This window comes from Zonotrichia leucophrys, chromosome 5 (assembly GCF_028769735.1).
Source record: "Zonotrichia leucophrys gambelii isolate GWCS_2022_RI chromosome 5, RI_Zleu_2.0, whole genome shotgun sequence".
Classification (NCBI taxonomy): Eukaryota; Metazoa; Chordata; class Aves; order Passeriformes; family Passerellidae; genus Zonotrichia; species Zonotrichia leucophrys.
Window position 1 is genome coordinate 38,016,658 of NC_088175.1, and position 14,086 is coordinate 38,030,743.

A 14,086-nucleotide genomic window follows, 5' to 3' on the forward strand; every position below is an offset into this window, starting at 1 on the left:
TTTACAGGAAAAGCACAGCACAAACTTTACTCGTAGCACTAAAGCATGTGTTGTCGTTCAGAGTGACTCATTGCACCAATGGACCTTTGAAAGGAGTGGAAATAATGCAAGTGGGAGCCAAAAGCAGAAGGAAAATATTGAATTCAGATTGAAAAGGAATTTGTTATTTACTGCTGAACCCTATGTAATAAAGACAGAAGGACTGGCTTACTTCTTTTTCATGATTGGTGGCTTCAGTTCCCTCTGTATTTTATTTCCTACCCTATTCCATTTCAAACATGACTAACTTTTGGGAAAGGCTTGAGCCTTTGAAAATCAAACTCCAGTTTGTTGTCTCTACATTGAAAACTGTGGCACCATGGAGCACATTTTTGCTTTGGAAAAAAGGCAAAAGAATAACCTCATAAACTCTGCAGTTTCTCAATACATAAACACGTACAGGAAGAACTGGGCTCTGGCCATTCCACAGATGTGCAGGATGCATTTGTAGAGATGGTGGTTACTTGTCCACTTGCTCAGAATGCCCATCTCCGGAGGAGGAGTATTAAAAATGCACCTCTTGACCTGTCTCCTGATGCTGCTAGAAAAGCTGCTAATTAAATTGTCTCTAATGTTTCTTTTTGTATCATGGACAATATTAAGCTTGATGAAAAAGGTACAAAAGCTCCTTAGATACTTAAGGAAACACTTAGTAGCTGCAGCTGGCCAGATGTTGACCATCACACCATATTCAGCCCCCTAAAGCAGCACTCTGAGGAGGTGTGACAGACCTCATTATTCTTCATCTTATCTCCACAGGAGCACATGGCAAGTAAAATTCAGTCAGTTATTACAGATTTAGGAGTTAAGGAGTTACATCATCCTCATTTACCAGAAAACTGTCTGAGGCTTAGGTTTTTGCTTTATATGGGCTCTGATTTTTTCTATCCAACAATTTTTTTACTTGAGGCCAGATGGAAAAGCTAAGTTGGTGATATAAAGTACAGATATTAGATCTCTGGTTGTCTGATTACACAGGAAATCATGTAGCTTAATTTGCTCATCATTGGTTCCATTCAAACCAGTTGGGTCACATAAATCTCTTAACCTGTAGATATCATTGTAAGGAAAAAAAGAAAGATTTTTCTGAAGTAGAATAAAGCTAAGCTACAAATAGTGGTAGATTGGAACTAATCTTTACAGCTTAACCTCTAATGAGGAGCCAAACTTTGATGCAGAAGATACTTAATGTATTAGCATGATGATAAAAGTGCAAGGCTGATTTTACATAAAATCTGGGATGGTATTTGTAAATTAACCAAAAGACATTTACAGACTAAATAAAACTGGTTTTATATCAGCTTATTTAACTGTCAAAAAGCTGCCTGTGAGGAAGGGTGCTGAAAGGACTGCTGAGATTCACAGAGTAATCTTCATTTGTGTTAAATTAGTGACTTCCAGAAGACGGCTGGAATTACAGCTGCCTCTGGGTATTAGAACACCCTAACTGAAAAGCTTCCACAATTTAAATGAAAACTAAGACTACCACTAGGAAATTATGTGCATCATTGAAAAACTGTAAGAAATAAAAAGTCAGAAACTTAAATATTTATAAGGCTTTTATTTTAAAGTGGTTTAATGAAATAAGAAACTGTAATACAGTAAGAAAAAGTAAAATTATAAAGCCATGTAGTGAAACAAAGCAAATAACTCAGTGTAGTCAGAAATTAAGATCTTGTAAATATCTGAAGTTTGTTTCTGAGCTACCTGATTAAAAATCAAAGCTAATTTGTGTAAAGACAATATAATTATTCCTGTGAGGAAGAAAAACATGTGGTAGCAGAATTGTGGCTTCTAATAGTTCTTATCATTTATAACATGGCAATTCACAATACCAAACCCTGGAAGAGAGCAAAACCAAACAAAACCAAGTAAAACAAGTTACATAATGTGGTTGTATGAAAACTACAGTTGATACAACTTCAGAACAAGGTGGTAATTATTTACTGTAATTACTGAAGGATTTGTACCAGTAAAAAACAGAATGTGAAGGTTTGAAAGAGTACCATGAATAGAAGTCTCTCCATATTTCTAAAGCCTCTTCAAAGTCAGAAGGCTTGACAACAGCATAACCATATGCTGCACCTTCCTGCAGTCAGGATTTGTTGGCCTTCCAGTGCATGGCTGGGTGCATGCAGCATCATTATTTCAGCTCTGTTTACAAAATCTTCACTTTCAGGTACCTACCCTTTAAGTGTTTGTTCTAATGAGCTCAAAATTCTCAGCTGATTTACAGAAAGATGTCAGCAATAGGAAAATAGAAGATTAAACTAGATTCAAGTCTGAAAAAACAGAAAAGGAAAAAAAATAGTACTTCTCTGTATCAGTTATCCTGCCCAGAGCTGGTAGAGAGTGGAATGTGACTTTATAGCTTAAAATATCTCACAAAAGAGTATTGCCACATGGCACTGCATTCCTCTGTCCCCACTCACATTTTGTTCACTTTGATGAGTTACCCCAGGATGTAAGGCTTGTCTTAAGAAACCATGTGTGCAAGGATCAAACTTAGCCCTTTCACAGACAGTGAGACCAATCACTTGCTGTTGTATCAGCAGTCTGTTAAACTGAATTTGGAATTTGACCATGTTTCAGTTAGAGTCACTGAAATAAAATGTGCAAAATTAACAAAGTTTGGTCCCTCACTCCATGCCACAAATTCATATCAGTAACAATGCATTACCATGGATGAATTTGCATTACTTCAAATTCACTCCTGTGCAAAAGGCAATGAAAAATGTATATACCACTTAAGTGGAATGAAGATCACCATGAGATGAGTCAAGATTGTTAAACAAACCCCTAATTCATTCAAGCAAACTCAAAGATACAAAACAAGGTAAAACAGCTGTCCCAAATATACATACAGAGAAAAAATAAAGTGTGCAACTATTTGTATAATTAAATATATGCTGACCAAATATGAAAACTATATCTGCAAAACTATAACTGCTAGAGAATGTTCTTTATACGTGCTGTTTATACTCCCTAGGAAACAGGTCTATTTGTGGTGTGCATTTATAGTTATGCAAAACTATTTTTATGCTATATAGGAAATACTTGTTTTCAAAGAAATTTAAAAAAAATTAATCCAGAAATGAACACTCAGGAAGTGCAGATATAAATGATACATCATACAGAAAATTCTGTAGCCCTCATGACTGCTTAGAAAAAAGACTCTTTCCAACTGCACATTTTGACATTGTGTTAAACTCTGTTTAAAGAAATAATGTTAAACTAAAATCCTAAATTAGACTATTTTAAAAATAGTGATTTAATTAGTTGAAACCAAAAGAAAGGCATAATTAATTCTCCTAATTCTATTTTTTAATTGTCCATAAATGGTAAATGCCAGATCCTTAAAGATAAACACCATGAACGAGATACTACAAAACAAACTGCAGACTATTAATTCTTTTAAATTCATTGTTCACTTACACTCAGAAACCAACTTCTGCCACATCAAAATGAAAAAAAAAAAGTGAATTCTTTTAGATCCGTGCTTTGATTGTTTCCGCATTTAACCTTGTTTCAGAAACATTACTGCAAACACAGTCACACCCTAGCCACAGATGCAGATCTGAAAGGCTGGATGATTTGGAGGCATTTCAGATACTTGAGTATGTTTCATGAACATGTCAGTGAATTAAAGTCATAATTTTATTAATTATGAATATACTAAATATCACTTCAGAAAGACAAATACCAACTAAACACTGCTGTAATAGTGAAAAAAATGGCATGCAGAAGTTTCAAGGGAGTTTATTGCTTTTTAACTAGTCGTGTAAGCAGCTATCTTTGAGGTTAATAATTATCCCTCTTTTACAGATTTGGAAAATGAGGCAGTGAGAAAAAGTTTGGTATCAGATACAGGCAGAGTACAGCAGCAGCAGTCAGGGAAATACCCTGCTGGCATGTATCTGATCAAGGTAATAACCATCTCCTGAGAAATGGGACTGCTGTGACTAAAGTCACCTGGTGAAAACGTGCACCTACTGGTGGTATTAATGAGGATTTACTGGTGACTTCAGTGAGGCCAGGAATTCATTCAATAAAACTGTACACATGCAAATTGTACTATATACTGAAGTTACCATAGAAGTCTAAAATGCTCATGAAACAACAAGCTACACAGCAGAGCTTGAATGTACTTTATATAATGAGATAACCACAAGGTACTGTAAATCCTGATTTAGGAGCACAAGTTTGCCTTTCAGAGTAAACAAGCTATGATAAAAATATCTTTTAAAAACTTCAGCTACCTTTCCTATATCTTCATATAGTAAATTAGCATGATGATACCATCATCTGCTCCTAAGCAATACTACAATATATATGTATATAAATAATAATATTTCTAGAGTATGTGACATCAAAGTTTGCATTTTTAGTAAGTATTTTCTACAAAAATAACTGAACTTTATCCAAAACAATTATCCAACTGTCTCACTGATGAATCTTTACTTATAAAACCCAAAGAACCATCAAGAAAATAATTAAGCCCTCTTAAAAAGTAAACAGCAAAATATTCAACAGGATGCAAAGAAACAGCAATGCTCCTTTGCAGCAACTGTCACAACTTTCCACAATCATATTCCCTCCCAGCTAAAACTTGCTATAAAACCTTGTTAACTTTGATTTTGTCCCTTAGAAACAATATGACCAGAACAAAACAAAGACCCTTCTTTGTGATTTTTTTCTGCTTTCATCTCATATAACAACTGGTAAATGCACCAGTGCATTGCCTCTTGGAGATGCCCAACACACACATTTTATTAAATGAACTCCTCTCAGCACCTTAAGAGGGAGTGTAAATCTCAGACTTCTCTGTACGTCTGCAGGTTCAAAGAAGAATCTGATTCCTTGCAGGGAGACACCATCACAAACCCAACACCAAAGGTGCTGTACATTTAGAGTTCTGCTGAATCATTGTTTTCCAACACCTCCAGTGGCAAAGAATCACCTAAACTACCCTCTGAATCAATGGTGAAGTTCTGGCTTTTTAATGTTTTATGAGCATTCATGAACTTCTGGAGGTACTTGGAGGTATATAGCCAGTGGTGCTTCAAGACATCCTCCATCTCATAGACCTTGGACTGCCTGGCATTCATTTTTCGGAACCTCCTAAACAGTTTGTTTCCAGACTCATTTCCTTCACTTGCCCAGGCCCCAATGGACCCATCTCTTTCAATGATTTCAGGAACATGAGCAAGCGTTTTGTGGAAATAATTTGTAATCTTGCCCTCATATCTGTACTTGAACTTTGTAGATAAGAGCTCTGCAAAACGCTGTGAATTGAAGCTATACTGGCACAGCAGTTCTGGGCACTCCTTGGCAGGGCATGAGGATCGCCACACTGGCTTCATCTTCAGATAAAGGTCCATTAGTTCTTTTAGGGCTTCATGCCTTTCCTCACACTTAATTAATTCACATACTGCCTCTACAGTCTCTTTGGACATGAGCTTTCTAGCAAAATTTCCACTCATCTTCAGCATAGGCTTCAAGTTCATCTTCTTCCTGAGGTGTTTGTCAAGAGTCAACTGCCACCTCTTCCTCTCCTCTTTAGACACATCAGGATTCTTGTACAGTTCACCAATCTCCATCTGGAAGATCCTGTAGAATTCTGTTGCATTGCCAATGTCGCAGTGCAATGCATCTATGGAGGGAACAGTCTCAATAAAAGGTTTGGCTGAAACACCCTTCACTCTGTCACGGAGCTCATCTACAGACTCGTGGTAGGGGTTGGACCTCCATATTTCATATCGCTCCAGATTTTCAGCATGGCTCCTGGTTATGGAGTGGAAGACCAGATTCTGGGATGCCTCCAGGCGTGTTGCATCACACAGGGTACAAATATAAGTGGAACCTGAGGCCTCCAGCCCTTCCACTTCCCGCAAGAGTTTCTCATCATATCCTGTACCCCTAAAGACAAATCTAAATGTTCTCAGGATGCCTCCCATTTCAAGCAGCAGTTCACTGTTTTTCATAGCCTCTCTTTCTGCTATGAGGGGGCTCAGGATTGCTGTCAGGGTTTCATGATCTGATTCATCAGCCAGCATAAGGCACAAGGGCTTACAGCACAACTCTGAATTGGGCTTTACTTCCTCAAAGATCCTCTTGCTTTCATTCCCATGTGCTATAGAAATGTTCATGACTGTGAAGGAAAAGCGAACAGCCTTCTCTGGGACAGCAGGCCCACTTCCATGCTTCTCACTGACATCTCCCATTCCATCACAGGACTCTTTTACTACCACAGTGAAGGGGCCATTCAAATAGTCATCCAGGTTTTTTGCTTTCATGCCTTCCAAGATCTCTTCCTCCATGTCCTTTAAGGCACAAACCAAGGCCGCATCGTATCGGAATCTCTTTGCAATTGTGTCTACTGGGTAATCATCAATTGAGAGTGGCAGTCCTGATAGTCCATCTATAATTCCCACTTCTGTGTTAGTGGATACATTTTTCAGGGGAGGTTTCCACTCAAATGGGTGATAACCCGGTAGGAGGGCTTTCTCAGCAGTGCGAAGAGCATGCAAAGGCTGGAAGATCTGCCTGCCAGTGACAGCTTTTACTGTTCTGTACATTTTATGATACTGACTACAGCTGAGAAACGTGTTGATTCGGATGGCCAGACAGACAGCAGGATGAAGTCCAGATCCCCTCCCTTGCATTATAGCCTCCAGTTCATCTGCTTGTTTGTGTTCATTTTTTGCTCTCAGAGCTAGCAGGAACAAAGTCATGCATACAGCCTTTATATCACCACCCTCTTCTTTCTCAGCAAAAGCCTTTACTTGACGTTTCAGCTCCCTCAGACGATGTTTCTGAGCTCTCCTTGTCAAAGACAGGAGGTGCTGCCTCGGTCGGCCACCTTTATTGATGTAGCTATAGAGCTCTCCTTCTTTCATCTCCTTGTGGCCAGAAAGGTGTTGGCCATATTTTCCATGTGAGATCTCTTCATCACATTCCTTTACAGGGCATCTTATACTCAGATTATCAAGGATGTTCAGGAAGGATTTCACTGGTGTTACCAGATCAGTAGGAAAGCAAGGATACCAGCAGGAGGGGCAATAGCTGCCCATAACCCTGATACATTTAAGGATGCAAGTTCTGCAAAACAAGTGTCTGCATGTTGTTTCCACTGGATCTGCCAAAATATGATCACAAATCTGGCAAGAAATGGATTTAATGAAATCTACTGGGTAATCAACTACAAGCAGCTTGGTGCTGAGATGTATATCCTTGCAATTGACAATCTCTTTCATTAAATTTTTGTTGTTTATCTGTGCTTGTTTGAGATGTTGGTTCTTTACACCTCTGTTTAGCTGAGCACGTTCCCCAGTGGTTTTGACACGTTTGCCACGTTGCACGCTTGGGGGCTGGCTTTTTCTCTTGACTCCTCGTCTGGTAGTGTGGCAGACATCACAGTTTGGGGAATGGGGCTGCCACTCCATTGTGCTGTTCCTAGGAAAATACACTTCACATAGAGTATTACTGAATTTTCTATGTATAATACTCCAACAGTTGTGACAAAATCGAGTGGGATGGATAGTGTCAACATCCCCTCGCACATCAATCTTGAAAACCTTAGCAATAAGATCTGGCCAAGAGGTTGCTGTTTTTTCTTTCTTTCTCAGAAGCCAAAGAGTTTCATCATCCACTGGCCCATGCACTGGGTAAGTTCTCTTGGAACAATCAGTTTTAAACGAAACCCCACAGATGCGGCAGAGTTGCTTCAGATTGTTCTGATGAGCTCTATTGTCTTGTGTTTCCATGGCATGGGCATCTTCCTCAAGGCCCTGCCTATTGCCCGTTAACTCCATCTTTTCTCCTCTTGGCACTGCTTCTCCTTCATGCAGGATGATTTCTTTATTTGAAGAAACAGCCTCTTCTGCATGATCTTTGTGTATGTGCTTGCTGTCATCAGAGGCTGTTTTTTCAAATGATCGCAATTTAAAGAGCTTGAATTTCCATTCAGAAAATTTTGTGTATGTATGCTGAAGTTCTTCAGGTAGGTCCATTTGTGATGCTACTGACATCTGCAGTCTCACAGAAACCAGGTCACCTGAGAAATAGAAATATATAAGTTAGCTTAATTTCCAAATTAAAAGGCTGTCCACTCAATATATGAGATGAATTCCCAGATTTATTTTGACTTGGATCCTGAGGCATCACATGTCTATTTGCTCACCTGTGCACCTTACATGAAGTAGTAAACATCTAAATCTGCCCCGTCCTTCTTTTGCTTGATGGAGCTTACCATAAGTAAAGCTACTATAGACAACAGCATTACATTCTAAAAGTTGGTGATTCTTTTAATGTGAAACTGGACTCAACTGATGTCTGAAAGGCAGAATTTTGTGTGTTCATGCTAGATTATCTAAATCAGCAAACCCACTGCTCTCATGTTCCTTTTTATTTCTGAATCTGGTCAGAAGTGTTTCATACACAGCATTGCAAATGGGCAGAGCAGCACATACCACTCAATCCCAGCCTAGACTTTATTCAGGCCTCAGTTTTGTAAGGTACTTTAGTGTATGCTTAATGAGTAGTTCCATTAAAGCAGGAGGACTCTGTCCTCTGTTGATGCAAAGCACTACAATTCCCTGAATTCAAAGGGGATACAGCAATGCATACTGGCTTCAGATTTGATCCTGGGAGAATATTTATACATTGTATATTAGTCATTCATTTAAGTACCTTGCTGAGATCTCTTTGTAAGGGTTACTGGTACTGGAAATCTGAAAAATGTCTGTGTAAATTTGACACTAATTTTAGCTTTCATAGAGGTGCAGCCAAAAGTAATATCAATGTGGTTTCCATGGAAATATGGCGTGTATAAAAACAAATGCAAGACTTTCACCTCAAACACAGAAACTTTTTGCTACTGCATCAGACCCAGAAAATAAAATTATATAGAAACAAGAAGAGTGACTAACCTATCTTTCATTACCTGGCTATGAGAAGTGCACAAGGTAAATAAACAGTATAGAGAAAATTCAGTTATGTTTTCTGACCTATTTTGGTTTTACTCTCTGCTTGGTGTGAGTACTGAAAATGTGGAAGACTGTACCTTGAGACAATGCACTAGAACTAGAAATTACATAGCTGTGATTTCTTTTATTGATCTTATCATCACTTAGTAATCCACATAACTTGTTAGAAATCTCAGTTTGGTGTCTTTTCAGAGGCTGTCCTTCATTAGGTAATACATCCAAGTCATGGTTCAAAGTGATGATACCCAGTGTTTCTGGGATTATTTCATCTATAACCTTTCTATAAAGTCTCATTTCAGTACAGCCCTTCACAGTCTGTTGGGAAAGGACTGTATGAATTAATTAAGTTCCACATCCAGAATAACAAACCAGTCTTATTATCTCCTTCCCGAAGAGCTGAATTTTACTTTAAAATCATTCATTAGGCTTGGCAACTAAAGTTTAGGTTTGTTTTCATCCCAGCTTCTCTCCACTCCATCCCACCGAGAGCAAGCTGCCCATACCACTGTCCCCATCTGCCCACATTGCTCTGTCCAGCTGCTGTACTCCTAAATATCTGTCTGCACTGCAGTCCCCTGCTGCCCATTGCTGATCCAGCCTGGCAAGGAGCATGCTTGTATTCTGCTGTTCACAGATCTGTGAGGTGCAGCTGTGCACAGATGTAATCAGAGCATTACTACTGTCTCACTCTCTTGCCTGCATCTTGTGACAGACTTGGTGAAATTTATGCTCTGAGCAGTAACCCATTTCCCCTGAATAGTTCTGTGTTCCTGCCACCTGCAGAGTAATTGAATACCTAGTTGCCCTATACTGCCCACAGATCCTTCTCTTCTGCATAAAACCCTATGCAATTTTGTGCAATTTCACCATCACCAGCAGCACTTTCAGAATCTCTTAAACCATGAGTAATGCCTCTTCAGGATGACATCAAAGTCATTGTAAAGAAACAGCTAGCACAGCGCACATTTAATGCAAAATATTTAATACTTTCTCTGCTCTTCTGACCCTTTGAGTAAGTGCCACTGCAGTGTCATACTCATCTCCAAAGCCATAACCTGACTCTTGCTACTAATCACCAGCTCAAATTAATCTGACAGGGTTTACCCATGCTACAGGAAAGTTCAAGCAGTTTTTTCTTTTCCTCTTTCATTGAACATGTCCTGGAAGAAATGAATGACAAAGATGCCCTCTCAGGTTACCAGACCTTCACCTTCTGCAGTGGTTAATTGTTGCCAACAGACTACTCATCAAATGCTTTTGAATTGTCTAGCTCCCAGGCAGTGGAGATTACAGCAGCTCTCTTAGGAGAGCAAGAAATTTTCCCAGTGCTAGGAACATTTCCTGCTACTCAAAATGTGCCTGTGTTCTGTTATTTTAGTTGGGGGTCATGCTTTTTTCACCTTGCCTACCCCACTCAGATTCTTACAGAGGGAACCCCAGGCACAAATCTCCAGCCATGGTTATTTAATCAACTCAAACAGCTGTGTTCAGTACCACCTTTTTTTCTTGACAAGGGAAAAGAAATCCCTGTTTTCCGCCAGATCACAATATTTCATACATTTCTGAAGACAAGCAAGATTGCAATACTTTTCTTCACATCAAGGAAGACTTTGCTTTATAAAAAGGCTCACCAAAATGAACAGAATAACCTCTGGAGTGAGGAAGCAGATATAAAATCACTGACCTGCCCATTAAACCAGGACAAGGAACCAACACTGGGATGTCCTACAAGCATGTGGGATGCTCTCATTAATACTGCTAGCCTACCTTCAGCTCGCTGTCAGTTTGTAGAGCTGCTGCTGTGCCTGCCCAGTTTGCTCCAAATGTCAGACTTGTTTGCTGTCTCTCATGTGTGCTCTCACTCTTTCTGTGCTCCCTCTGCTTTTTAAAGACACTGCAGTGCTGTTTATCTCACTTATCCTTCTCCCTCTGAGTTCCCTGTACAACACTGCTGCTAACCACAGTTCATTTGAACTGAACACAATACAGAACTCTCAAATCCAGGTGGCACCTGGCAATTTATGAGGCTTAACCACAAAATTCATATAAACAAGGTCGTCTCGTGTGAGACTCCTGGGCTCTGAGATAAGTATGCAGACTTTCTCTGAGGAGCACCTGCACTGTTTTTTAACACAAAGTTTGCATTTAGCTTTCTTCTTTATAGTTTCATAACTGGTTTCTTCACTGTTAACTCTCTGAGAGGAGAACCTAGTCTTGGTCACCCTGGTGTTCCACATCAAAGCTATTTAATTGAAGGCCAATGTCTCGCTTCCCCAGCCAACCTTCTGAAGTTTGGGTGAATGACAACAGGGACCACAAAATGTCTGTGCTTCTGATACCAGCATTTATTTTTCATGGATATTACTTCTTTAGTAATATGTATCTGGGGTCTTGATATTGATTAGTTACATACTTATTGATTAACTGGCAGGTATTAGTTACACACTTATTGATTAACTGGCAGGTATTACACCAGGTATGGGCCAGAGGTGACCACAAACAGTGGCCAGTAGAGTTTTTCCTGAAAGCCCAAGAAGAAAACCTATGCTTAGTTTCCACAAAGTAACTATCTCAAAAACTGACTCAAAGTGGAAAGATGCTGTCCTATAACAGCACTCTGAAAGGTTTCAGACTCCACACACAACATTGTGCAAAAATTCTAGTGATCCATCAGGTCCTTTCAAACATGAATGTAAGTTCACACTCCAGAAGTAGGAATTTGCAATAGCAGAAAAACTACATAAACACCCAGGCATCTCCCTTTTTCCAGAGACTTTATGATCCTGCAGGATTCAAAATTCATTTCTGATTTGCACATTTTTCCCGGAGAAGGTGGCTGAGGGAGGCCACATTGTGGCTCAGGATCTCCCAGTTAATGCATCTCTTACCTGACAGCATCTGATGTCAGCCAGAAGAAAAATCAGCAAAAGTTGTAATATTTGATATTTGCTATAGCTAAAATAGGTGAGAGGACTCACACTCTTTTATCTACTCTGATCTTACAACACTTTTAGTTCCTAGAATCACAGAAGCCTCTAGGCTGGAAAAGGTTCTTAAGATCATCAGGTCTAACCACTAACCTAACACGGCTGAGTCCACCACTAAATCTTTTCCCTAAGTGACACATCTGCATGTGTTTAAATATCCCCTTGGGATGGTGACTCAACAACTTCTGTTGCTAACCTGTTCCAGTACTCTTCAACCCTTTTGGTGAATAACTTTTTCCTAATATCCAATCTAAACCTCTCCTGGTGCAACTTGAGGCCATTTCCTCTTGTCCTGTCATTTGTTACTTGGGAAATAGCCCAAGCCCACCTTGGTACAAAGTCCTTGAAAGAAAGGCAGTTGGAGAGAGGAATAAGGTCTCCCCTGAGCCTCCTTTTCTGCAAGCTAAACAACCCCAGCTGCATCAGCTGCTCCTTATAAGACCTGTTTTCTAGACCCTTCACGAGTCTCATTGCCCCAGCCATGTCTTTCCTGTAGTGAGAGGTCCAAAACCGAACACAGGATTCAAGGGGCAGCCTCACCAGTGCCCAGCACAGAGCAACAATCCCTGTCCTGGTCCTGCTGGCCACACTACTGCTGACTCAGGCCAGGATACCACTGGCCTTCTTGGCCACCTGCTGGCTCATTTTGAGCTGTCAACCAGCACCTCCAGGTCCTTGTGCAGCCACTCTGACTCAAGCTATTCTTGTTAAATGATGTCTTGGAGAAGTGTTTAGTCCTGAGTCTTTGTGCCACATGAGAGGCCAACAGCACCTGCAAACCAGTGTAAAGATTCATGCTGAAGCAAGTAATGTATGGAGAAAGGAAACAAAGTGTTTATGGGTTATGCAATGCATGGAGAAAGTAAAAGGGTTTAGGGACAAATGTTGATATCCTTACTCAGATTCTTACATACACAAAACCCTAATATGAAATAAATCCAATCAGAAACATCTGAATGTCAGGTTAAAGTAGAACAGAAGCCCTAGATGTCATTCCAGGCCAAGGCAGTGTGGGACAAGGATGTCATGGCTGAGGCATTTCTGGACATCTGAGAACATTAGATGACTAGGGCCTGAGCTCACTATGCTGCTGCTTTGCCTGAACTTCCAAACAACCTACCTATTTTACTATTCACTCCCTAGCACTTGGAGAGACCTTTAAAAAAAATACCAGGTCGAGCTGCAATGCCAGATATCAATCAAAATCACTCTCTGCAGTCACAGACTGATTTCCTCTCTTATCTTGAAATGGCAGGCACAGTTCCCTGACAATGTGCATTGTTAGGATTGAGGAATTTGAGGCTCTTTGAGAAGTTTAGCAGATCTCTCCCTCTGGGATGCTTATTCAAAACTTCACTCGGGTGGCTGGCTGCCTGTCCCGTCCCCCCAGGAGCCTGAGCTCCCGTGCAAAACCCCCTGCACAGGCATCAGCTTCCTTATCAAAGGAACAACATCAGCATACATAAGCCTAGTCAACTGCTTTTCTTCCAAGTACACAGGAAATCACCTTGGAAAAATATTGTCTCATAGGGATGGAGCAGGCAGCTAAAGATTTTAATTGATCTCAAATTGCTACAGCTTTGGGCGTGTTTTGTGTCCATAAGAGCACAATTGCTGAACAGTTTGAGTTGCACAAAGCCACTACTGGAAAATGTTTTTCCTGTGCAGCTGGCACCACCGAGTGGAGAAAAGCATTTTTGCATTTCTTTCTGTTACAGCATGGAAATTAATACGTGATTATGGGCCTAGGCCTTACAGATTTGGAAACCCTTCTGAATAAAAGAATTCATTTTTTCTTGGAATAAAAGCTCCAGATAAATTCCTTAAATTCTCAGTTAAAATTCGTTGGACATCAGTGCCCTTGACACCTTCCAGATTAAAAAAAATAGTATTTTTCAGACATAGAAAACCCTCCCTCAAAGGATATCTGTTTTACAAAGCCATGCAGTGATAAATTTCCTAGTTTACAGCTCATGAAGGCAGCACACAGTATGTTCACTTGGCAGGAGAAAAAGCGTAGCTCTGAAATCCATCCAGTTGTCCAGCAGCAGGTCCACAAAGTTTCAATTTATT

General features: G+C 40.0%; 1 protein-coding gene across 1 annotated transcript; it reads right to left on the reverse strand.

Moving 5' to 3' along the window:
- Positions 1 to 4,946: 4,946 nt before the first annotated feature.
- RAG1 (recombination activating 1) lies at positions 4,947 to 12,004 on the reverse strand. The gene is made up of 2 exons (XM_064714728.1): positions 11,915 to 12,004; positions 4,947 to 8,095 (listed from the first exon to the last, which is right to left on the reverse strand). Exons 1-2 carry the CDS (start codon positions 11,922 to 11,924, stop codon positions 4,947 to 4,949), a joined length of 3,159 nt encoding a protein of 1,052 aa, XP_064570798.1. The 5' UTR covers positions 11,925 to 12,004.
- Between the last annotated feature and the right edge of the window lie 2,082 nt (positions 12,005 to 14,086).